The sequence below is a fragment of the Doryrhamphus excisus genome, chromosome 1 (assembly GCF_030265055.1).
Source record: "Doryrhamphus excisus isolate RoL2022-K1 chromosome 1, RoL_Dexc_1.0, whole genome shotgun sequence".
In the NCBI taxonomy this organism is placed as follows: Eukaryota; Metazoa; Chordata; class Actinopteri; order Syngnathiformes; family Syngnathidae; genus Doryrhamphus; species Doryrhamphus excisus.
Genome location: NC_080466.1, coordinates 23,648,974 through 23,676,033, shown reverse-complemented (window position 1 = coordinate 23,676,033; position 27,060 = coordinate 23,648,974). Strand labels below are relative to the sequence as shown.

Sequence of the window (27,060 nt, the reverse complement as noted above, 5' to 3'; positions counted from 1 at the left end):
GTAGGTTGCAGAAAAAGTTATGTTACAAGAATAAAGTCAAAATATGATAGAAAGTCAAAATTCCGAAAGAGTAGAAAGAATTTACAGACAAGTCGTAATGACGACAAAATAATGGCATTATAGTAGCATTGTTGAAATATTGGAAAACATTTTTGTTTCTTTTAAGTCGTAATATTACGATAAACAAAATAAAATTGGACAATTTTTAAAACAAATTTTTAGACAATTAGGATGGGAAAAAAGTGATACTTGCTTGATGCTTCAATCTATTGGCCACCTATCAATACCGGTCGATTTCCATGGAAAAGCACATGAGATCGGCATATGCCAATACATGCCTTGCAAAACCAAGAGCCAGGTCTTCCCCATCTCCTGGCTGTGTGGCCTATGTGCTAACCACTCGTCCACTGTGCGGCCTAATAAATGAAAATATAGTTGATAATATTGCCAGCCTTAATACATTGCCGTATGCATGCGTGTCTGTTTTCCTCCCATCCTGCCTCCAAACAGGCATGAGGAGAATTCACTCTGCGTACAGCACCTTGTCACGTTTCTTCCATAGAACAACAGCTTGAACAGAGTGAGCCCTTCTCATTCATACAATCTCGTTCGAAATTACGTTTTGTAGATTCCAATATATGTTCAGATATTTTTTCATTGTATTTCCTGCAAACCCACCCTTGGCCATCTCTGTGTGGAGTTTGCATGTTCTCCCCGTGCATGCGTGGGTTTTCTCCGGGTACTCCGGTTTCCTCCCACATTCCAAAAACATGCTAGGTTAATTGGCCACTCCAAATTGTCCATAGGTATGAATGTGAGTGTGAATGGTTGTTTGTCTATATGTGCCCTGTGATTGGCTGGCCACCAGTCCAGGGTGTACCCCGCCTCTCACCAGAAGACAGCTGGGATAGGCTCCAGCACCCCCCGCGACCCTCGTGAGGAAAAGCGGTAGAAAATGAATGAATGAATGAATTTCCTGCAAAGTATGTTGTCTCGTCTCGTAGAACCGATCTTGTGTGTCATCTCGTCTCTTGAACCGAGTATCTCTTGACATCCCTACAAAATACTGTAAATAGTAGGAGGCACATCTTAGGATCATGGCCATTTTAAAAATCACGTGTTGCAAAGTGTGAGGAACCCTGTGTTAAATACTAGACACATGTATAGCGTATATTACACATATTGAAGACAGGTTAAAATAACATTTCAAATAACATCAAAATGTCTCATTATGCCTAATTTTGAGAAATGTGGACCGGGTTGGCCAATCAGGGTATTTCAAGTTAAGTCATGCATTTATTTTCCAAGCCTGACAAATGACCTAAAGTTGCCATTATTACCGACTGCCACCAAAGCTTAAAACAAGATGATGTTGTCATTTGAGACTGCTTAGCGCTAATGATGACCTCATTGTTCCGATACAACAACACATACCAACACAAACAAACTCATTTTCCAGAGAAATGAACCCTTTGCGTCTCAGATTTTATGTTGACAAAAATGGTCAATCATGTCCATGGGCGGTTTTTCCAAATAAGAACACAGTAGACCAAGACTTGATGATTTGGTTAACAGATGACATAAGAGGGTCCACATGCAGCATAATCTTAAAGACATAAGAGGGTCCACATGCAGCGTAATCTTGAAATGTATATGAAAGAAATCAATAAGTTAAGTGGACGCACGGCGGCTGCACACGGCGTAGCCAACATCAAAGCGCCTTGCCAGGCCACGGCGGGCGGCTTCTCCAGGCCAACATCTTGCCATTTATGCGAGTGGTCTGCACGAGCCTCGCACGATGCCCACACACGTGCGTGCTAGGTGCGCTTCTGTCAGGCGATGTACCAGTTGCACGCCACACTCACGAAAGCTACCAATTTAGGGAGCGCAAGCACGTGGGTGTCACGAATGGACTACCCTACTTCCTTTGTGTGTGGGCCACTACCAACAAAGTTCTCCAAAATTCGAGAGCCCGTGCGTGTGGTAAAGCGTTCATTGGAACGTAACCCCCACTTTAGAGAGCGAATACCGGGTGTGCCGATATTCGCCACATGCCAATGGTTTAGCTCAATTATTTTGGTATGCGTCAACATTGCATGAGGCTGAAAGCTGCAAAGAGTCGCCCAAAAATGACGTATTTTTACCATACCTGCAACAAAGAGGCGTGCCGTACGACTAGATATGGATCCCAGGTTTTCAATGGTGGCAACACACTGGTAGGTGCCCTCATCAGGTTTGTTGTGCTTTGAATGAACCACATGGGTGAAGAGCAGGGAGCCATCTTGAAGGATGCGCCGTCTCTCATCTGAAACTAGACTCATGAAGGTGCCGTCCTTCTTCCACTCCATGCGTGCTGGCGTGGCTGCATTGCTGTGCACGGAGCAGTTGAGCAGGGCGGAGTTGCCTCGAATGGCCACCGTGTCTTGGGGCTCCACTGTGAACCAGAAGGGACTGAAGGGCTGCGGTGCCGATGCTGCAAGAACAAAAAGCAGAGGTTCAGCTTGTAAATATGGCAAACGACAACACTGGTGGATTCATCCATTATCGGGACAGGCCTACATGTATAACACCGTTTACAGTTACAGCGTGTGTTCCACATGTGTTACTTGTTATTTTTGGTTGCACCATGAGCGTTTGGTTTGCTGACCTCCTGCTAGTTTGTGTTAGAAACCAACAACCCACAACGTAACCCCTGCAGCGGATCGACTGTCGTCAGCACAATGGCATTCTTTCAAATCATAAACTCTGCGGTGACGTTCACACTTCACCACCTTAAAACAACAAGCTCAAGTCTGGCCAAAATAAACGGAAATGTCTCAATGTCTTAGTTTGTATTGAAATCTGGATGTAGAACACCGTCCGTGTTTACTTAAGATTGAAAAGAAAATAAAAAAAGAAACTTCAAGACTCCCATGACCGGTCAAACCAATGAAAGTAAAGTTCCCAAAGAAAAAAAAAACATCCATTCAGAGGATTTCATTATGAAACCACAAGGAGACGGACAAATAGAATCCAGACCTGCTTCCCGGCAAGTTAATATCACATCCATAGGAGGACATGGCAATGAAGGAGTAGACACTTTGGAGCAAAATTGCAATTTCCGTTCCTGGAATATAAACGTTAACATAATAGTAAGATGAATAGTGCCAAAGTCAGACTAAGTGCAATTGTTTTCCATTTGTACTCATCCATTATTCAGGCCCCACCAGCTAAAGAGTCACATAAGGCATAGCGGTATTGCTTAGACAAATAACGGCAATTGCCAGTTCTGCAGGGATACAGGAGTGGCAGAAAATAATTAAGGTGGTATGAAGGTATTTAATAATGCAACGAATAGATGAATGAAATAAGAGGTGGGATGTTAAATGCACTTTAAACTACGTTGGCTCGTTCCCAAAGAAATGGCATGCATGCCTCCGAGGGGAGGGTGGGGAGGGAAGGAGGAAAGAGACGTAGCAATGTCAGTGGCTGAGCAATTTAACTTCTCAGAGGTAATTCCTCTATCTTGCGGCATCGTGTCCCTTGTGAGATCCAAAGAAAAACGCTTGTAATATCGGCTCCATTACGGTCGCAATATCAATGCATGTCCTCAATTGACTTAGTTATCTTGAAAGCACAAACAATTACAGAAAATGACTGAGGTGAATTGCAATTTTCCACTTGCACAATGTTGTGAGTTGTTATATTTTTATGTTCTGGAAATGTTGAATTTTAATAAATATTTTATTGTTACATTGGTGTCATTATCATTGTAATATATTATTAATAGTATTAGCATACAATAAAAATAAATAAATAATAATAAAAAAAACAAAATATATATATATATATATATATATATATATATATATATATATATATATATACCCAACTTGCTGGGTTGAAATAACCCAGCCGTGTAGTAAATATGAACCCAGCGTTGGGTCATATGAACAACCCAATGTACAACCCAATTGTTGGGTTAAGAGAACCAACCCAACTTGTTGGGTTAAAATAACCCAACGCGAGGTTGGTGCTATATTTAACCAGCGTTGGGTTGGGAAACAACCCAGATTGGGTTGTTTTTAACCCAGCATTTTTAAGAGTGTACTGAAGTCAGAAGCTGCAATGTCGTGTTCATATCTGGAAGAAGATGACAGCAGACAAACCACATGGAGAGAGAGACCAGAGTGGGGTAGTGATGTGGCGACATTGTCACATCTTCAAGTTCATGTGACACCATGACATTGTCAATCATCTCAATCCATGTATGTTTGTTAAGAGCATCTTCGCCCACTCTCTTATCCCAGGAGCAAAATAAATAGACTGGACCATCCTGCAGCATCCAATCAGACCCAAAGCAGATGCTTTTAGCAGTTTTTATCCTCATCGTAAGAACAGTAGGAGAGGACTTTACTCTCTAAAGAAACAGCAACCATCTGCTTTCAGGGGTAGACACAACATCCGCCATACGTAGAGTAGCACCGAGAAAAGAAAAGAGACGTGTGGTGGGGGTGTTGGTGAGGCAGCGGGCCGGCACCCACCATTGCTTTACAACCTTAGTATTCTCATCTCAGCATCACACTAAAAGTATCGCCAATACCCAAGACAAGCCACAGTTCAAACGTACAGCAATGATTGTCTCTTCATTTCAGCCTGAAGCTTTTCTGTCTTTTCCAATAAAGAGAAGTACATGTTGAAATCACACAGAAAAATGGTATTACATTTTTTTTTACTTTGAATTCAACACATTTTCCAAAAATAGGCAGGCAACGTCACTAGTCTGTCTTCATCTTCCTTCCACACTAAAACCACTAAAGTCATCTTCTTCAGTGTCAGAATCGCTAATCATTCTGTCCCTGTTTCACGGTTGGCTGCAGTCAAACTTTTGTCTTGAAGCAAATTGGCCATTCAGCTTGTGCTGTCCTCTTCGTTACGCAGTAGGCCGGCCTTTCAAAACCCGTTGTTGATTGTGGATTTTTGGACACTGCTCCACACTGTCAGATCCACTGTCGGACTTGAGCAAATGTTGCTACTATGATGGCCTTTCACTTGCATTCTTTGTGTTTTCCATGTTAAGGGTGTGTGCACAAAACAGACAATTCAGGTTGTATTTTTGTTGGACACAGTATGTAAATGATGCAGAAATAGAACATTTAACTTTTTTTTTTTTTTTTTTACAATTTTACAAGCCAACGTCCTTCTTGCAGAAAGAGTGAAGGCTTCCAGACACACAAAGGCTACGCTGAAGCAACATTACACTGAGTGAAAGTGCAATCTGCACACATCCAGCTGTGTGGGAGCAAAGCGCCCACTTGCCTTACAAAATTAGGAAACGCCACGACAGGCATCCAGTGAAAATGAGGGAGCAGAGAGCATGAGACTAGAAAATGAGGTTGTCTACTTGATAAGTATGGGCTGTTACCTCTGTCCCAAATCCACTTTGCTCAGTGTCATAAAAGGTTTGGGAGCTCAGCTTCAAGTGATGCCGTGATACTCCACATGGCGCTCTCAAACTCAGGCTGTATTACTCAAAAAGAATCCCATGTTGGGAAATAAAGCAGAGGTACATTAGTGCTTAAGTCATCTAAGAGCCTAGTTATCGATGAAACAGGCGCGTCGTGCAGAAAAATAAAATGTGAGGAGGAAGGCGATAAGGAAGAGGGTCTTCTCGCACAAAGACCTGTTTTCTTCCATCGGAGGCTCAGCAGGAAACCTCTTTCCTGAGTGAGCCTCCATCTGACAGCAGCCATATTGACTGGTAAGGTTATTGAGCCACTCTTCAGGCAGAGCAGACTACTCTGAAAACCAGTTGATTTTTCTACAGCAGAGTCCCCTCTGCGGCTTGGGCTGGAAAACAAGGACACGCTGAGCCGAGGCACATTTCATGCATACTTACAATACACAACATACAACCAGCGAATCATTTAGATTATGAGTCAAAAGCTCAAGGGTGACATATGTCTAATATGTCTTATTTTCTAATGCAGATTACCGCTGGGTTTTTTTTTTTATGTACGTTATAGGTGACACGTTAAAGCTTGGGTTTCTGCTCCTTGTCCACACACAAGTCACATTAAGATGTATTGGGGAGGGATCCAGCAAACCCAAAATACGATGTGATAATAATAAAATGAAGTTACATGGACTCCATGCACTCCTACTACTGTAGGAATAAGGATTAAAAAGGAATTGAAAAGTGGTGCAGTATTATAGGTTCTCCATGTTCGGATTATTATTATTATTATTATTATTAGTAGTAGTAGTAGTAGTAGTAGTATTCTATTACACACAATAAGGAACTTTTCAGTGGTAATATCTCACTCATGTGAGTGAAACTATGGGAAAGGGTTAATCTACATCTTTGTATATGACACATCCTCTATAGACATATTGACTAAAAACCTGACGAGGAAGTTGGAATTTAAAGATGATGTGCACTAAATCGCTTCTTATTTATTGTATTTTTTGTAGTGTCCAATCACAGCCACATGACAAGAAAACATGTAAAAAGATAATCATATGCTGTTAAGTTCCTAAAAAATAGCAGAAGATAAAACCTAATAGTAATAATAGTAATAACAGTCGCGATGAATGGACACCACATCATTTTGGAATATTCATATAAAATGAACTGAAGTAGTGTGGAACCTAACGTCTTGTCTTACAGCTGGCATATGTTAGAAGCCGTCCTTACGCTATTTAAGTGTGAGTGTGATGGCGCTGGACACCATTTTTTTTTTTTTTAGAAGATTTCCAAAATATCAGTACTTTTTCAACATTTCCTGTGAAGCAGACATTGTGTGTACCAATAATGATTTCCACTGCAAACCATTTTACAAGATGCAATTACAGGTAATATCACAGCCACTCAGGTTTTTCTATCCTTTTCTATCCCGCCAATGTCCACGATTAAATCATCAATCACCAAAAGAGTAACCAAGATTCATTTTTATCACCACCATACCTCAATAATGGAACAATTACAACCATGGCGTTTCCTTTCAGCTACACTACAACTACCAATTTAAAGATATACATAAAAACAAAACAAAAACAAGTCATATACACAAGTTACGAGGTCAAATCCATCAAGCGTGAATGGAAATATTCCACTCTGATGAAGATGGAGGTAAATGATGAGGATTTTGTCATGAACCTACACACTTCATTCATCTAAACATGTTTTGGTTTTGGGGTTTTTTCTCCATTCTTCCAGTGTTTGCTCTCTAACTTGTGGAAGTGGTCAACTCTTAAGTCCTTCATATTTAAAAGCATGCATATATATGTGTATACATATCATACGTAAATTGAATATAAAACGTACAACATGGAGCTGCTCTTATACAACCATCATTTCAAAGTGTTTAAGTTGGTAGGTTGTTGTCATGATAAAGGCTTTTTGGAGGAAAAGAAAGATTAAAAAAAGACTAATAAAAGCAAATAGTCACCTATTATATTAGTTAATAGTCGACATAATCACAATTGGTCGACTAATCGTGGCCAGCCCGAACATTCACATTGTCTCAGGCTATGATAATTCTTTTGCCTCATCCAGCTGGGGATTTGTGTTCATTGGGAGGTATTGTATAGTGTTATAGTGTATAGTGTATAGTGTATAGTGTATAGTGTTATAGTGTATAGTGTTATAGTGTATAGTGTTATAGTGTTATAGTGTATAGTGTATAGTGTTATAGTGTATAGTGTTATAGTGTATAGTGTAATAGTGTATAGTGTAATAGTGTATAGTGTATAGTGTTATAGTGTATAGTGTTATAGTGTATAGTGTATAGTGTTATAGTGTATAGTGTATAGTGTTATAGTGTATAGTGTAATAGTGTATAGTGTATAGTGTTATAGTGTATAGTGTTATAGTGTATAGTGTATAGTGTTATACTGTATAGTGTATAGTGTTATAGTGTATAGTGTATAGTGTTATAGTGTATAGTGTTATAGTGTATAGTGTTATAGTGTATAGTGTTATAGTGTATAGTGTTATAGTGTTATAGTGTATAGTGTTATAGTGTATAGTGTTATAGTGTATAGTGTTATAGTGTATAGTGTTATAGTGTATAGTGTTATAGTGTATAGTGTATAGTGTTATAGTGTATAGTGTATAGTGTATAGTGTTATAGTGTTATAGTGTTATAGTGTTATAGTGTTATAGTGTTATAGTGTATAGTGTTATAGTGTATAGTGTTATAGTGTTATAGTGTTATAGTGTATAGTGTATAGTGTTATAGTGTAATAGTGTTATAGTGTTATAGTGTTATAGTGTATAGTGTTATAGTGTTATAGTGTATAGTGTTATAGTGTTATAGTGTATAGTGTATAGTGTTATAGTGTATAGTGTATTGTGTTATAGTGTTATAGTGTATAGTGTATAGTGTATAGTGTTATAGTGTTATAGTTTATAGTGTATAGTGTATAGTGTATAGTGTATAGTGTTATAGTGTTATAGTGTATAGTGTATAGTGTTATAGTGTATAGTGTTATAGTGTATAGTGTATAGTGTTATAGTGTTATAGTGTATAGTGTATAGTGTTATAGTGTATAGTGTTATAGTGTATAGTGTATAGTGTTATAGTGTATAGTGTTATAGTGTATAGTGTATAGTGTTATAGTGTATAGTGTTATAGTGTATAGTGTTATAGTGTATAGTGTATAGTGTTATAGTGTATAGTGTTATAGTGTATAGTGTTAAAGTGTATAGTGTTAAAGTGTATAGTGTATAGTGTTATAGTGTATAGTGTAATAGTGTTATAGTGTTATAGTGTTATAGTGTATAGTGTTATAGTGTATAGTGTTATAGTGTATAGTGTTATAGTGTATAGTGTATAGTGTTATAGTGTAATAGTGTTATAGTGTTATAGTGTATAGTGTTATAGTGTATAGTGTATAGTGTATAGTGTATAGTGTTATAGTGTTATAGTGTATAGTGTATAGTGTTATAGTGTATAGTGTATAGTGTTATAGTGTATAGTGTTATAGTGTATAGTGTTATAGTGTATAGTGTATAGTGTTATAGTGTATAGTGTATAGTGTTATAGTGTATAGTGTAATAGTGTATAGTGTATAGTGTTATAGTGTATAGTGTTATAGTGTATAGTGTATAGTGTATAGTGTTATACTGTATAGTGTATAGTGTTATACTGTATAGTGTATAGTGTTATAGTGTATAGTGTATAGTGTATAGTGTTATAGTGTATAGTGTTATAGTGTATAGTGTTATAGTGTATAGTGTATAGTGTTATAGTGTATAGTGTTATAGTGTATAGTGTTATAGTGTTATAGTGTTATAGTGTATAGTGTTATAGTGTTATAGTGTATAGTGTTATAGTGTATAGTGTATAGTGTATAGTGTTATACTGTATAGTGTATAGTGTTATACTGTATAGTGTATAGTGTTATAGTGTATAGTGTATAGTGTATAGTGTTATAGTGTATAGTGTTATAGTGTATAGTGTTATAGTGTATAGTGTATAGTGTTATAGTGTATAGTGTTATAGTGTATAGTGTTATAGTGTTATAGTGTTATAGTGTATAGTGTTATAGTGTTATAGTGTATAGTGTTATAGTGTATAGTGTTATAGTGTTATAGTGTATAGTGTTATAGTGTATAGTGTTATAGTGTTATAGTGTTATAGTGTATAGTGTGTAGTGTATAGTGTATAGTGTATAGTGTTATAGTGTTATAGTGTTATAGTGTAATAGTGTAATAGTGTAATAGTGTTATAGTGTTATAGTGTTATAGTGTATAGTGTATAGTGTTATAGTGTATAGTGTATAGTGTAATAGTGTTATAGTGTTATAGTGTTATAGTGTATAGTGTATAGTGTATAGTGTTATAGTTTATAGTGTATAGTGTATAGTGTATAGTGTATAGTGTATAGTGTATAGTGTTATAGTGTTATAGTGTTATAGTGTATAGTGTATAGTGTATAGTGTTATAGTGTATAGTGTTATAGTGTATAGTGTATAGTGTTATAGTGTATAGTGTTATAGTGTTATAGTGTATAGTGTATAGTGTTATAGTGTATAGTGTTATAGTGTATAGTGTATAGTGTATAGTGTTATAGTGTATAGTGTATAGTGTTATAGTGTATAGTGTTATAGTGTATAGTGTATAATGTATAGTGTTATAGTGTATAGTGTATAGTGTTATAGTGTATAGTGTTAAAGTGTATAGTGTTAAAGTGTATAGTGTATAGTGTTATAGTGTATAGTGTTATAGTGTTATAGTGTTATAGTGTTATAGTGTATAGTGTTATAGTGTATAGTGTTATAGTGTATAGTGTATAGTGTTATAGTGTTATAGTGTATAGTGTTATAGTGTATAGTGTTATAGTGTATAGTGTATAGTGTTATAGTGTATAGTGTATAGTGTATAGTGTATAGTGTTATAGTGTATAGTGTATAGTGTTATAGTGTATAGTGTTATAGTGTATAGTGTTATAGTGTATAGTGTATAGTGTTATAGTGTATAGTGTATAGTGTTATAGTGTATAGTGTTATAGTGTATAGTGTATAGTGTTATAGTGTATAGTGCTACTATACTATATAGCTATAGTGTTGTAAGCATGCTCAGCACCAGACAACATCATAAGTTGGTGCGTTGTGTAGGACCGACTAGAGGTGGGCTGAAAATACTTTTTTTATGCAGATGGATTTGAACATTTTGTTTTGCCTTTGGAAAGCAAAAACTGTTTCTGAAAACGCCTACGTGATCATATTTTGTAAACCAGAGGACTTGTACAAGTATGTCACATTCATATAAGGATGGCAAAGCACGAGGCTGCTGTGGCGTGTGTGCTGCTCCACATCATCAGCTTGAGAACACGTTTACAGTGAAGTTTACATTCACCAGGACCGGGGGGGGCTTTACCCCCGAATATATGAAATACATGTTTGGATAAGACTACAGTCTACAGTACTCTACAGAGTACATGCACTGTGTGAATGGATTTTAAGAATGCTGTGTTCGTGTCCTTAGTTAGCAACGGAGCAATTGGGTTCCCCTGACAGCAACACTGGCTTTAACAGTCAATCGTGTGTAGCTATACAACTGTATATCCATATTTCATGAGTGGCATCCCCACTTATGAGCATGTTTACCCAACACTGACACAAACAGTCCATGACGATATTGTCAAAACAATCCCTGTTCATTTGGACTTGCAAAAGCAACCGATACGGTGTAATGTGCAGCTTTTCAACATCCTTCGTCGATGTGGATTTCAAATGTGGACTTTGAGGGGCAAGCTTTAAAAATGAGTGGTGCTGAAAAAATACGATGCATGAACTCAGACAGAGTAGAGGAAAAACTGCTTGTATGCGAGCAGGAGAAAGATATCCTGAAGGATTGCTTTGTGGGAGAAAAATGCTCACCTACCGTGGATGTGATAATTAACCAGCACTGATTGAGGCGTGAATGTGTCCTCTTATCAGTCTCCCCACGGCCCCCCAGTGAAGGATCGCCCCATTGAGATGGCATCGCCACAGCACAGTACTCCAAAAACGCAGATTTACATGATAATACTCTCCAAAAAACTAGTAGGAAGACTACTGGGTTTCCCCTTCAGCCCTGTTATTATCCAGGTCTTTAATGAGTTCATCCACCTGGGGACAGGTTATCTGCGGGGGGTGGGGGGGCATGTTCAGGAAGTAGTCAGCATACTGGGCAGATTGAGCCGAGTTCCTCCACTCTATGTGAACAACACCCGATGAGATAGTCATCTGAGACAGGAACTCACATTCATCGTGGCCCCCGCCCAGCTACTAAAGAACCGTGTGGCTGGAAACAGATATTCTATGGATTTTTAAATGAAACTCAAGACAGTGTTCTCTTGCCCCCGGTTCTTTGGAAGCACATTCACTCCAGTCAATAATATTCAGAAGGCATTTTAAGGTCAACAGTTTTTCCCTTGTCCCTCCACTCATTTATGTTTCCCAACAGGAGTCTTCAATTAAGGTAGATGTGATGGTAAAGGTTCATTTATCAATTTCATTCCTATGTATTTTGCCTTGATTTCTACATGCAAAATGATCATTATCAGGCGTGCCCAATACCCCATTACCCCAATACCCCAACAGTAGTGGTAAGATGCCTACATCTACAACAAAGTTTGTCCTATCACTTGTAGAAGCCAGTTAAGCAGGAAAAAAAAGTCAATTGTTTGATGGCTTTGCTTCATGTCATGAACTCCACTAAAGAAATGCATGTTTTATACACGTTGGTTGATTCAACTATTTATTATTTCAGGATTTTTTTTTATTATTATTATTTCAGGATTAATTAGAAAATGTGCCCATTGCTGAAACCTTTTCAATATGTTGCCTTGACTTTGGCTGCATTCAATTCTTGTACATTGATAATGTTTGATAGCAAATGCTAACTGCACGTAATATATGGTTTTTCTTCATGATTCTGCTTGTTTGAAATGGATTCATTGGATTGATATTCATTTCTTACAAAAATGCTTTGGTTTTCCTACGTTTTGGTTTTTGTCTGACCGGTTTGAGAGGATTCCTGAGGAAAACTAAGGTCCCACAGTACATTTGGAAAGGGGGCCCCTGCATGCATATTCCATTGGTTACTTTGTCCAATTATTCAAGTAAGCACAGTTGTTTTGCGCCAAGTTGAATAGTAGCAACCAGGTTTCCACTACAACAGTAATTGAGTGTCCCTCCCGTATCGTCTTAGATCTCCCTTATGAGGACAGCGTTAAATGACTTCATCCAAAACGCTGTCAACATGCAGCGACTTGCTCCCATTTATCAGCACCTCCTCATCAAAGCCTCCATTCTCTACAAAGAACTAAAAAGAGCAATGAAGATGTCCTAATTACAGTATGAGATGGAAAAACCCAAGTTTGCCTTCACATTGTTTTTACACAGAGCCCATCAACTTAGCTAAAAAGCTGCCTCGGGGAATTCATTCATACTATTTATATCCACAATGATCTTTCAGCAGAAATCGTATTCCATCTCTGTGCAAACTTTTGTTGTGTTCTGATTCATCCTCAACACTGGGCATCCTCTATTGACTAGAGGTGGATTAATAGGATTATTGAACAAAAAAACAGGCTTTAGGGGAGGTTACCCTTTCCTGGATTAATAATTTGGCGGTTTCTGCAATTTGCATGCAAACGGTGGAAACACGAGATGGCTTGCTTCTGTTAAAGAGAGCAATGTCTGTGACTGGTAAGATGGTCATACAATGATTAACACTTTGAACTATTCCTTTCTTATATTCCCAAAGCTCTGGCACTTGCCAGTCTTTGGCACCATGGTGGGTTATTTTGCAGTTGTAATAAACAAAAGAAAAGCATACAGAATGCCTCCCCAGCACAGGACACATGGAAGGAGGAGTTGTTCGTTGTTCTGTGTGAGTTCTACAAACACATAAACCATATACATATATTCATAATAAAGAATGTGTCTATAGTGTCCCAACTCAACAAGAACCACTATCCATTGGTAACTTTGGACACTATTTGGCCATACAAGAACCGAGACGGTGGATGAAAACTCCACTCCACCAGGGACCTAGCGAGTGAGAAATAGCTTCATGATTATGAAGCATTAAATAAAGGATGGGGCCTTTATCCAACCACGACATCAACTGTGTGCACCATAACATCCAAAGAGATCAATGCAAATAGCGATGCTAAAACATCGACTGATCCGTTTCCCAGTTTACTTGGTGAATGGTTATCATTGAGCCAAAGCTGTGCGCCCATGCTCGGTGTTGCACCCTCCTTTCTCCGGGCCGACTTTTGCATTCTGGTTGTTTATGGAGCTCGCCCACATTTGTTCAACCATTACAACCTTTTGTCCCATAGCATCCAGCTTCTTCTTTACGCTCCACCAGCGTACATATGCAAGGCCTGTGCCAGTCTCTGCGGGTGTCACTACACAAACAAAAGATCCGGGAGGATGTCGAAGACCTGGCGACACAAATGGAAGGTGAAGTGCTTCATGAATGACTTCGGTGGAAAAAAGTATTTATAGCCTTTTAAAACATTCATTCATTGATACAAGCTCTAAGCCATTGTCATGCCTCTTTCTCAGCCCAGTCAGTCATTACTCAGCCTCTTCCACTTTATTCACTGCAAGAAGCTCACCATGACAACAGTGACGAGAACCTAGAGTCTTATTTTAAAAAGCAAAACTGGATGCTCACAGACATTAAAAGTAAAACAAGTTGCTCTGGCAAAATGTGATGATGAGATCATCTGAAGCAGCCAATGGAAGTGACTCCATGTCATCCTCTCCTATCAAAAATGTGTACTCGCTTTGGCCGAAATGCACGACTCGTGTCAGGGTCTTCAATGATTCAACAACGAATGACAAAAATTGTGCCAATCCAAAGATGATGACTTCTCAGCAGCATCACAATAATCAACATATTGTTACTGTACACTAGTACATTACATACAATTCTGCATTGTTATCTTTTAAATGCATAACGGGTGATGCAGCTTGTGTATCTGAGATGGGATTGTGCAGGTGTAACAAATGTTTTTGTAGCGGGTGTACGTAAATATAGCGAGTGCTAACTCATGAAAGTCACAATACCAATACAGTAGCTGTCCACTGTTCACGGGAGTTACATTCCAAATTGTTCTCGTAGCTTTCCGTTGATGTTCTCCACCGATTTGGGATCAACATTTGCAATAGAAGAAAGTGTTGCAATTAGATTCAGCTCCAGAAGCCTCTCTCTTTAATATGCCTTGCACGCTTACTAAACACACTTTAAAAGGATAAAATACACAGGTAGTCGCCACCAATGACTAAGATAAGATCATGGATGAACAGATGGAATCAAAGCCGAGGTGGACAAAGTTCCACTTTTGCGTTTCACAGCAACTATGGTGCATTTAAAAATCAAACAAAGTGCTAAAAAATCTCGCTTGAGGAAAATCATATCACTGACGCATAAAGATAAATGTAAAAATGGTGGTCTTTTTTGTAACAGCGGTATATGTACGCTCTGCATTTGACCTGCATCACCACATAATTATTACATTTATTATTATTATATATTATTATGTTATATTATATATATATATATATATATATATATATATATATATATATATATATATATACAGCCAAGCTGAATGAGGTGCTTGTTTAAGGAAGAAAAACTACAAAATACATATATATATATTGGCACTGCCAAAGTGAACATGTTTACATTTCCTTGAACAGTACTAGGTATTTGGAAGTGTGCACGTCCTGTTTGACCCTTGAGTTTTACAGCGAGGTCCACTCCACAAATATGGACTTTAGCACCCAATAAGGTCATCAAATCTTACATTTATGTATCATATTCCCACATTGGATCAGCATTTGGGACTAAATGTGAGGTGAAAGAAAAAGTAATGTAGTCTATTTGTTCATCAGTGGAGAACGTTAGATGGTGTGTTCAAGGACCATCAAACAAAGTGGGACAAGTTGCAGCTGGCATTTAACATGCAAAAACTGTGACATTTCTAACCATATTTCCAAAATGTATATCCCTTTACATAACATTTGATGTAATAATTGTATGAACGTTTCCTGTGGCCTTGTGGTTGGGGACCACTACCTTAGGGCATGCCTGGGGATATGATGTGTTTGTTCACACGTTTGAAAATGTGGTTTCCATAGCTTTTTTTCCGATGACTCGATTAATCAATAACAATTTTGGAAGAATTCTTGACTACCAAAATATTGGACAGCTGCAGCCCTAACTTTCAGGGCCTTGAGTTGATGGCAACTGGACTGTTGTCCTATCCAGTTTGACTGATGTATCCCACCAAGCCTTTGAGCATAAACTTGGATGAGAGGCCAAACGTCTTCCAAGACAATCCCAATAGTCCAGGTGCCATGATCAATTCAATGCCCTGAAAACCCAATGACCCGGATCGATGAGAATATTTAAGGCATATTTGATGGATTTAATTAGACAATTTCCAAATCAAATCAGCAGAAAGCTATCATGCCATATCGTGGCGATCAATCCGGCAGTACTCCAACAACAAAACATTCGTATCTGAGCAATTACTGGAGCATTTTGGAGTCATTGAGTTAGATAACGCCCATTTCCTGAACACGACGATACGGTATCTTGGCTAAACTGTGCGATGAAATGGTGTGCGTCTGTGCTTAATGTGTACACACAGTTACAAAGAAAAAGATCTGCCTTGCTCCATTCTATTTGCATGCGTCCCTCACAATGGAAACCCTGGTAGAAGAGAACACCAGCAGTTGACACCAACATGTCCTGTGGCAGATTGGATCAGAGTCTTATCAGTGGGCCAAGGTGTGTAAACAGTCTGTCTCTGAGCATAACAGCCTGCAAATGTTGACTGAATTTCAAGAGCAGACGTAGCCTCCTCAGAACAATCTGGTCCAAGTTATCAGCCACTCTCCGGCTCGGGTGAGGGTTTCGTCACTATTGGCTAAATGAGGCAGTAAAACATGCCTACAAGTGGAAATACACAGCTCTTCTGTCAATGCCAACAGCCAAGCCTCGATCACAAAAGCATCAATAAAAGATGAAAGGATTATGTATTTAATATGCTGCGTACACCTTTTGTGGTATAGTGGCCATAAATAATTCAGTGGAGGGGTGTCAGTAGGCCTGCGTATCGCTGAAGCAACATTTTCACGTCATGCTGAAGCTCTATCCCAAATAGGAGAGAAACATTTTATGAAGGATCGTTTCTGAAATGATTATTTGTTTGACCCTCCCTCCCTCCCCAAAGCAACAGTGCCTCCCCCGTCTTTGTTCCTCCCCCCCGACGCTGATGCATAATGAGGGATGTTTCCCTAAATGCGTCTGTGGATCCACGCCTGTGCCGAGCCAAGCTGCTGAGCAAATAAGTGGCTGACTGGCAGCAGCTGATGAGCAGTAATGATTTGTGTGCAGTTCAGTCTTTCCCCCTGAGGGTTTCATGCACACCCCACCAGCCCAACCCCAACCCTGCACCAACCCAGGGGGACAAGCTGGCCCCAAACGGGCCTAATCCTTAACACAGAAAAATAATGACCCAGTATGGATGTGTGTCTTTTCCAAGAGCCATGGAGCAGAACGTAATGCAAGCATGAATATACAAGTACCTGCTGTGGGTGGTCCTGCAGATGCTCGTTGATGCTCAACCACCATGAGGGACAAGGACAAACAGAAATGACTCAAATCCATTGAAACTAAAGTTGCGTTGTTCTTTCAGCCAGTGCGATCGCGTTGCCATTTGTCGTCATTGCCACATTACTGTAGTTCTATTCCTGATCTGGCCTACGATGCCCTGCAGAAAATCGTTCATTTCATACTTATGTATGCAGTCCCATAAATTAATACCGTACCAAAAGAAAAAGACTGGCGACCAGTCCAGTGTGTACCCCGCCCACCCCCAAATTGAGCTGGGATAGGCTCCAGCATACCCCGGCGACCCTAGTGAGGACGAGCAGCATGGAAAATGAATGAATGAAAGAGAAAGAACTGGTTATATTATGAAGTGTGATGGCCTGTCCTCAGCCTTATTCTGTCAACTGCTGTGATTATGAATAGAGGTTATTAAAGGTTATGGAACCACGTCTTAGCACAAAGTGCAAACAGAGGAGGTCCATTTACATCCTGCTGCAGTCGCTAGCCTAATCCTTTCCTTCTTGATCAAACAATTTACCTTATTCGCTGAGAGAAGCGATACCACAGTACAGGGGACTATAAGCTCTGGGAAAACAAAAACACGATTAGTCACCACAAATAGTTTCCATATTTAATAGGCTCTCTCAACTAGAGTGCTTCTGGGGGGTCGCCCTTGTCCGCTCCATCACGTCTGAGTGTTTGCTTCAATTATTAATGCTGCCCTTGAAGGTTGTTTCGCCAAAAGGAAAGGAGGTAGTACAAAGTACTCCGAGGCGACTTCAGTCCTTGTTTACATGCTGGTGGGGATTATGATTGAGCGCTCGCCACCTAATCACCCACCGTGCTGTCAGCTGTGTTGACATAGTTGCTATGGATTTACTTGTGAGATTTAATATGCACACGTCTTCCGTATACACTAAACACAACCGTCATCAATTCACACATACAGTAGCATCTACGCAGGTAGATTGGAAATTCATGGTTGGGGCTTGCAAGGGTTCTTTGAAAGCTGAGACCATCTGTGGTGCAGCGATATGAGGAGCAATGTGCACATTGGAATTAACTCTCGACGTAGAGAATAATTATCTTCAAAAGCAGGTAAAATTTCCACACTGTCTGCCAAAAGTAAACAGACATTAAACAAGGAAATTGAAAGACCACTATGGTAAATAACTCTTCAGAAGTGTCTCAGTACATGAAGTCATGTTTGTGCAGGCAACGTGCTTTGGTAATTAAACACACAATAAGGAAGCCAATGTATCCACTAGGGGTGCCTTAATTAAAATGATAGCAACGAGGGAGGTCGTCTACATGACATTTTATTGGCTTCAACAACGACATTACCAACAACATTATTAAGTGTGGGTATCGATAACTTCTATGTTCCCATAGCTAGCTGTATATGAAAAACCTTGTTGGGTGACTAAATGATAAGCCACTTGAGTTCAGGTTGATCTGCACAGGTGAAACTTGGATGAAAAACACCAAGAACTGAATGTCAAGTCAGTCAGAAAAAGTTTTTGATAGCTTTATTCGACTACTGACATGACTTCAGGTCGACTCCTTCTCCTCTGCTCCTTTTGAAGCACTTTGGCTTTGAGAAGAAAAATGAAACAACGAGAGCAATCTGTCAAAATTGGCGTGTGCGTGCGAGCATTAGGAGATATGGTGGGCGGAGGTTTTACTTATAGCTACATCCATTTGGTTTGCTGTCACAAGCGCAGGCAACACAAAAGGGTAATGGAGGAGCCCCTGTGACAGGGATTATGGTAATGGCACCTAAGCAAGATGGAGCAAGGCTCACATTGCTGCTGTTACCCTGCATAAAAACTCTATTACAACACAAGTCCCCAAATTGAAAAGCGGCAAAACAATACAAAGACAAATATCTGCAAACATCACCTTGAGGCACGGACGTCGAGTTTTTACTTCCCACTCGTTTTCATGTTCTGTCGTATGAACGTGTTAGTATACGCCACTGGGAAGGGAATAATTAGCTCAATCTATTTCCAGGGCGTACTACAGCAACCGTGTGGTAACCATGCAGCATCGCCACTAAATGTTCTACACCAGGCCTGAAAAAACCCAGAATACATCCTGGAGGGGAAGAACACACCGAGACGGGCTACGTTTTTTTCTTCTTTCCGTCTTCAGGAGGAGGAGCATCTGCTGTGTTGAAAGGCAGAGGTGATAATTGGTCTTGGCTCTTTTGATGTGCAGACAACACCATAATCCGCTCTAATCATATTAAGGGGGCCCTGCCTGGCCTGTACGGGCCATGCAGGCATCGCCAAGATATAGGTAATATCAAGTCCCAGGCTGGATGAAGAAGCTGCAGAAAGCCCTAATTTGGCAGTGATTAGGTGAAGGCTTGCTTTAAGAGATCCCTCAGTAGCGACTGCATCGTGCATGCTTGACATCACCTCGTGTCCTTTCCTTAACACAGACAAGAATAGCCATGAAAGGAGGGCCATACGCTCCATCTTTAAGGTGAAAGGCCTGAAAGGTTTAGTACATGTTTTTAAACGTGTCCAGCTTGTAATGGCAGCAGGGGACAAAGGAATAAGGCTGTCTGGGACCACGTGCCCACACCCTACGGGCCCAGCAAATGTTCCACTCTCCAACACAGCCAAGATGGTACGTCCTGAATACAGCAGGGGGCAGGACACAGGCCTCGCCACATCATGTACTATATTTGGGGCATATGGCTGCAGTCTATTCCATCGTTTCTTTAGCACCTTCCATGATGAAGATGTTAAACATTACTTGTGGAACATTTTGATTTGACGGAAGTTGATTAGTCATGCCTGGTGAGTGGCAATAACCATTGCTCACTGACTCCAACAAGCCAAAAGGACTGGTTTGTTCTTGGGGCAGATGCCGCTAGGCTGACCATGAAAAAAATCCACAAAAGTTGTGGTGATCAAAGTGCGCCCCTGGGGCCATCTGCGAACTATGGCTCATTTCATATTGCATCACTGCAGGAATTAAATACAATTAAAAACAACAAAAATAGTAAAAAATAAAAAATTAAAAATAGAGCAAAAAGGCACAATGAGAAAAGGCTGAAATGCTTTCAACAATCAACAACAACACAAAGGTTTGTATGTCAAGACTAAATACACTGAAAAATATAAATATAAGCTAATATATAGTTAAATATATTACTCTGTTGACAGAAGTATTTGTTGTTTTGCTTTGAACACTGCAAAAACTCAATATCTTATCAAGAATGTTGGTCTTATTAGGTCTATGTTGATGATTTACAGTATAGTTTTGTGACTGTTACATTTTAAAAAGTCTATTTCGATCGAGGTTTTCTTAAAAGTTCAGTTTTCCTCCGCAACATCACCTTTCATGGATTGGCTGCTTGTGGGGGCTTTCACCGCCTTAAAACATGGATCATACAAACAAATTAGGATGTCACTTATTGCGGCCCATTTTGGGAACCTATCCCCTGCACACACCTACTAATCACAGTACTTGTACAAAAGTAAACACAAAATATTTTGGTAATAATAAAGGTGTGAAATATTTGACACTATTAACACACTATATTAACTGACATGGAAGCAACAGGAAGTTACCACTGTGGTGCACAAAAACCTGGGAATAATGTGTGGCAATTAAGGATCGACCGATACACCGTCCGGCCGATATATCGGGCCGATATTTGCGTTCTTTACTTGAATCGGTATCGTCCGATACGCGCGTGGGTTCGCCGGTGTATTTTTCCACCGCATGATTTACAGACAGGCATCCGCCGGGAAGCTTTGTGTTGCCGGAGGACCCTGCAACACACACAGTCGCGGTACCCCTCCCACACTGCAAGAGTGGTGAATCGTTTTCAACTTTGAATTATCCTCTAACAGTTAAACTTAGTTGAAATATTGCCACATGCTTTGAAATAGGAAACATGAACGCCAAGTGTATGCAATATACGTGCTTGGAAATATCGTTTAGTTTGTGGGTGTGAAAAGCAGGAATAAAAGTGCCTACCGTTGGAATTAGGGAGCTGTTGATGTAGTTGGAGGCTAATATGTACAGCTGTTACCAACACCGCTTTAATGGCAACCTTGGCAATTCAGTCCCATGGTGTTTGGAGGACTTTCATTCAGACAACGCCGGGCTCAGGTTAAATGCGTGTCGTGTTATTATTATATGCGTATGCATGTATGTATTATATGTATTATATGTATATATGTATGTGTGCGCTCTCTCCGAGCACGCACACACACACACACACACACACACACACACACACACAGAAGGAATTGGAGCAGCCGTGTCTGCTATCAGAGGTCTTTATGGTGTACAACACCAACTTTAATGATGAGAGAAATGTTTTATATATCGTACTCAATTGTGTCAGTGTGATGTGTTTGTGTGTGTGGAGGTGGGGGGGGGGGGTCTCACTGTGCAGGAGCAGTCATCACATCGATGCTAGATCAAACTTAAAATTTAAACTATGACAGTTTTTTTTAGCACATGGTTGAATATTTATTCCTTTTAAAGTTGATAATGCCGTTTAAATGTGTGTTTAAGAAAGCTGAATCCTACTGTGTTCAGTGTTTACATTTCAATTTCAATACATTTCACTTGAGACCTGGAATATTTGTTATCATTGTTATTTTTTTCATGTAAATTGAGGGATCTAAAGCAGTATCGGCCACACATATCGGCCCAAACAAAATCGGCCATTGGCTAAGGGTGATGGTATCAGCATCGACCCGAAAAAAAACATATCGGTCAATCCCTAGTGTCAATACTGCACAACTCATTTTGACAAATAACTTGCACTGCCTTACCTTGGAACAGGATATTCCATATTTGTTTCTCCTTGACATCGACATCATTTAGAAATATATTATGTATATTAGACTCCATCTTGTACTATTCTTCCCAGGCCATCTGATGGCTACAATCTCTGCCTTAGCAGGCAACCATTTGTGGTCGTTCCCATGACATCAGGCATTCCCAGGACCACAAAAAGGATGCAAATCGCAGCTTCAATGAGTACACATCTTTTATGTCCGTGCAACACTGGCAGCCATGTCTTTTCCGTCCCTATTTTTCACCACGAAAAAGAGGTAGAAGCACTTTGTATATGAAGACTTCTTTTCTTGACAAACCATGTTTTCCCTCATCCTCTGTGTTCCAAGGCAGGCTAACATGTTGCTATCAGGGTTTTGTTGCTGTGTGAGGGCTTGATGTGGGATTCCAGCATCTGGCCTTTAGACTCCAAGCATCACAGCAGAGCTGCTAAAAATATTTTATAATATTCTTTTTTAACCAAAGAGGGAAAAAACAACAAAGCACGACTGAAGCACCATGGAAGAACAAGTACAGGATTTTTTTTTTTTGGTCCATGAATACACAGTGTTGGCCACTGCATAGTCCTAGACAACCAAATAAAGGGGGAATCGTACTGGCAAACCTTAAGATGGTAACCAGATGGTAATCACAGTGAAATGCTACTCATTTGACCATCTTATTTTGGTTCAATAAGTGGCAACGCAAACACATGAACCAACATCAATGTTACTGTAATGCAGGGCTTCTCGGTTCTGTCATGCCCCCCCAAGGGACAGAAAGTGGGGGGTGGCACCAAACACACACACATACGCACGCCCGCACTCATTCCAATGTTATTGTAAATGAAACCTCTGATATTAAAATGTGTCTGGCTTATGATCCAGGCAGAATAAACACTGGTAGATGATTACAGACAAAACCTCCAGCCACTCATGCTTCCACATGGTCTTCCTACTTAACCAGTCTCCATTTAATGCAGTATAGCATTATTTTAGGATTGATTTTTGATGGTAAAAAATGATTTATTTGTGCAGTTTTTATACAGTTTAATTTGTTATTGTTAAAAGTATGCACTTTTTTTGAACAGTCTGTTCTTTGAAACTACCATTGACAACACGTGTTGGCGCTGGTGGGGTCCTTATATTTTTGGTTGAAAAAAATGAAAAATAATGCATTTGTAATGTAACAAAAGTTGCATTGAATCCCTTTAAATACTTTTAAATAAAATCCATATACAGTATAAATTCCATATTCCTCATTAGGGTCAAGTGTGAGCCGACTTTGGCCAAGTGCACCCTGAACCGGTCGGCAGCGAATCTGTGTTAATGATTATTGTTGACAATTAATTATGAGGCAACATTCTTACTCCACATTGGATTCCGCTCCATTAGTCAACAGCCAGCACTCGGTGCTCATACCTAGCCTGATTGTCCACTCACACAGGTCCTGATTGCAAATGTGTGCAGTTCAAAGAGGGTGGGGGTGAACTGCATTGTTGTAGGAATCAAATACCGTTGCCATGGAGACCGTGGAGCAGTGGCAGCTTCTATGCCGTAACCAGAGAGTGCAGACCCCTTGGGACGCCCCTCACCTCCTTCCCCTCTTGCCTCCAGCACATTTGTGGGGGGTCACAGGGGATCCAACTGTGTCTGGCATTGGTCAAAAAGTTGCCCTTTAAAAACACATTCCATTTGGAAGCCCTTGTCATCCCAAGAACACATTTCAGTGTACGCTTTGAAATGCAAAGAGCCAGAACAGGAGCCAGAGCCTGTTTGCATGCGGGAGGAGGAAGCCGCCAATCACCGCCAATCGGAAAAATAAGTGGCTACATATGTGCACATGGGTATATGTATAGCATGTGTACCTTTGCACACTCTCACAGCGACCCCACTCATCCGGCTAACACAGGTAGGTATTGTCTGTAGCGTGGGGCGCTGCTGGCAGCTCGCCAGCTCGGCGGAGTCACTGTGCTCGTCCCGCTCCAGTCCACTGGCTCCACTGGCTCCACTGGCTCCACTGGCTCCACTGGATGCACCATGCCAGACTAAACGGCTTTAACTCTTTCCCATCCATCACAAATGCAGCGGCTAACAAGCTGATGTTTAGCGCTAAGGCAGGAATCCCACATGGATTTTGATGATTGTCCCTGTTGATTCTAGAGACCTCAGCCAAGACTGATGCTTAACAACCATCGGGACAACCATCCTCAGGGAATGGCTACGCAGCTTTTTGATTCCAAAGACCTCAGAAATGACTCAAAGCTTGTGAGGAGCACCTTCAAAGCACCTTTGTTCCTTTGCGGCAACGTTACGTCGGTTGCGAAATGAGACCATCATTTCCTGGGCAAGTGTAAGGATGCCGAGACAAAAACAAACAAGAGGAAACAGGGGAACAATTAAGCCCGTTCAAAAATCCTGTTTTTCTTTTCTTTGTGAAAATGTTAAGAGTGCCTTCGTGTACGAAAAATATGTATTATGTTGTGTGCCTGCTTACATAAATCAATGGAAGTGACTTAACTGGATAAAGCTTATATACAGAGTGAGACTCATCGTGGACAGTATCATGAGCATAACGAAGAGGCACTGCAGAAACAGAGCTTTCTGTCCATTGACTTTTAGTTAAAATAAGACGCAGATTTTTCATTTAAGCTGGCGACGACTGGGTTTCACAAAGATTTCCACTCACAAAGATGCTCTACTTTGTAATCTCAGTCTAAACATTTTTTTCTCAATTTCTAAATCCTTTCTGCTCAACAAACAAACAAGGTTCGAGGTCAAAGCGAGACCATCGACTCTTGATTACAGACGTGCAAGTTGTAGTTCCAAAGAACAAATAAGATGATCAATGTCTGCATTGATTCCGATTTTAATCACATTTTAATGTGAAAGAAAGGCTAGCAGGCCATACTCCAGGTCAATCACCAAAGTTCAATGTCAGTCTGTATCATTTAGTCATACGTGGCCAACAGTACAGGACTCCTTTATTGACACTAAAAGTGAGATTCTTTCTTCCTCCTCATTAATGACAATCCTGGCACATCTTTCTCCAAGAGCTTCAAACTACAGCAGGAGTGACGTTTTCCACAAAAGGCCACGTCCTGAAAAATGTACGATTACAGTTTGTAAACCAACACATGTAGATATGCTAAAAAGAAAGAAGAAAAAACTGCATCTCAGCAATCAGCAGCTTTTCTCCTAAGTAGTTCAACTTTCTTCAAAAACACATCTTAAGTATTCCTGGAATTTATTTTCATAATATTTTGTCTATATTCCCATAAAATAACTTTTTTACAAATTTTGCTGATTTGCTTTATATATTATGACTTTTAAAAACTAATTTATAATCTGTCATGTTTAAACTCTATGCTACTAAAATTCCATTACTTTACCTCATAATACTAGTGACAATCTATTAGGATCGTGACTTTTTCCACTTTGGAATACAACTTTTTATCCCAAATTCTTTTATTCTTTTATTATTTATTCAAATTCTTCTTCTTTATTCTCATAACATTCTAAATTTCTCCATAACCCAATTTTCCCAAATATATTATTTTATTTCTTGCTTTTGTTTTGTTCTTATAACCTTAAAAAATGTATTTTTCTTGAATATTTAACCCTTTTCCCTTAATATATTCACTTTATTCTTGTAAAATTACTGGGTTTTTTTTGCAATTTTTGCTGTCATTAAAAAATAAAAAATAAAAAAAGCATGGGCTGCAAATGGCCCCCGACCACACTTTGGACTAGGGATCCACCGATATGTTTTTTTTCAGGCCGATGGCCGATTTTGCTTGGGCTGATATTGCTTTTGCTCCCTCAATTTCCAGGTCTCAAGTTTAAAGAAATATTTATTGAAATGTAAACACTGAACACAGTAGGATTCAGCTTTCTTAAACACACATTTAAACAGCATTATCAACTTTAAAAGGAATAAATATTCAACCATGTGCAAAACATTTCTAACGATACGATATATATATAGGCACTTTTAAAGATGAAGCATGGGGGGGGGGGGGCCTGGCCAAGACATTAGCTCATCAAACTCTTGAATCTGTTTGTTTATTGCCACATACAGTATAAGGAAAAATGCAAATAATCCACACAAGCTCATTGACATTCTCCAAATATCTTGACACTTAAATCTGAACTCCTGTGCAATGTTTGCCAATAGCACTTTAAAGTGCACAGTCACAATAATGCATGGATTTACAGCTGTGCAATAATAGTATCACAGTGAGTATTAATCTTTCCATTACACCACATTTGGGTTATGGAACCTAATTCATCAACTGACTTCTTTCACCAAAAATATGAATTCAAGCAGCTTTGAGAGGATATAAATCTCAAGTCTCTTTCAACAATAAATAAATAAACAAATCCCAATTTGGTCATTTGAGGTTGAGCAATACTTTAAATATTGCTCAATGACATAACTTGCTTGTGCTGAATATACTACTTTATCCTTTGTCCAATTCAGCCAAGGTGTAAATAAGGGATTCCTGGTTTGGGTTAGTTTTAGTTGAAGGGTTTGACATTAACTGACACCCACCTTGAGCCAATGGAGTTTCAGTCGAGTTAGGTAATCTAATATTAGTTAAAAGTTATGATATGCCAATGTCTCTGCATTCAATGACTCTTAGTTAGATTTTAGCCAGCAGTTGGGGGCGGGAAGTGAAAATAAATCTCAACCAAATCCTCCAAATGTGAAGTTAACACCAGACTAACCAATGGAGGCCAAGTCCTTGTGTAGCCCACAATATCAGCCAATACCAGCAGGCGGGGGGGGGGGGGGGGGGGGGGGGGGCAGTCCCAATCTACTGTAAGAAATCAATACTAAAGGTGTGTAAAGCCCCCTGTGCACCCAACCCCCCCACACCAGCATCGGATTGGTGTGTTACGCTGCTTGGCGTTGACACCTCAGACACCCCCACGTCGCTCCCTGCCGTGAAATGTGCTTGTCTGCTAGGTTTGCAGGCCAAGAATATCCCACCGTGCAAACACATGTGTCACTTCCCTCCCCCCCCCGTTGCCGAGGATGCCCAATTCTCCATGCATGATCATTTGCATCTCATTATCCAGGGAAAAACTAACACTTTATCTGGCTGTGTGTCTGGTTTACAAGAATCA

The 27,060-nt window shown here is 39.7% G+C and overlaps 1 protein-coding gene across 8 annotated transcripts in view; it reads right to left on the bottom strand.

Moving 5' to 3' along the window:
* The window catches only part of neo1a (neogenin 1a), a 170,145-nt gene that overhangs the window by 110,663 nt on the left and 32,422 nt on the right, over positions 1 to 27,060 (bottom strand). For all 8 annotated transcript variants that reach the window (XM_058046027.1, XM_058046020.1, XM_058046025.1 and 5 more), the window contains exon 2: positions 2,150 to 2,473. In XM_058046027.1, the coding sequence (XP_057902010.1) occupies positions 2,150 to 2,473 (324 nt within the window). The remainder of the gene's footprint in view (positions 1 to 2,149; positions 2,474 to 27,060) is intronic.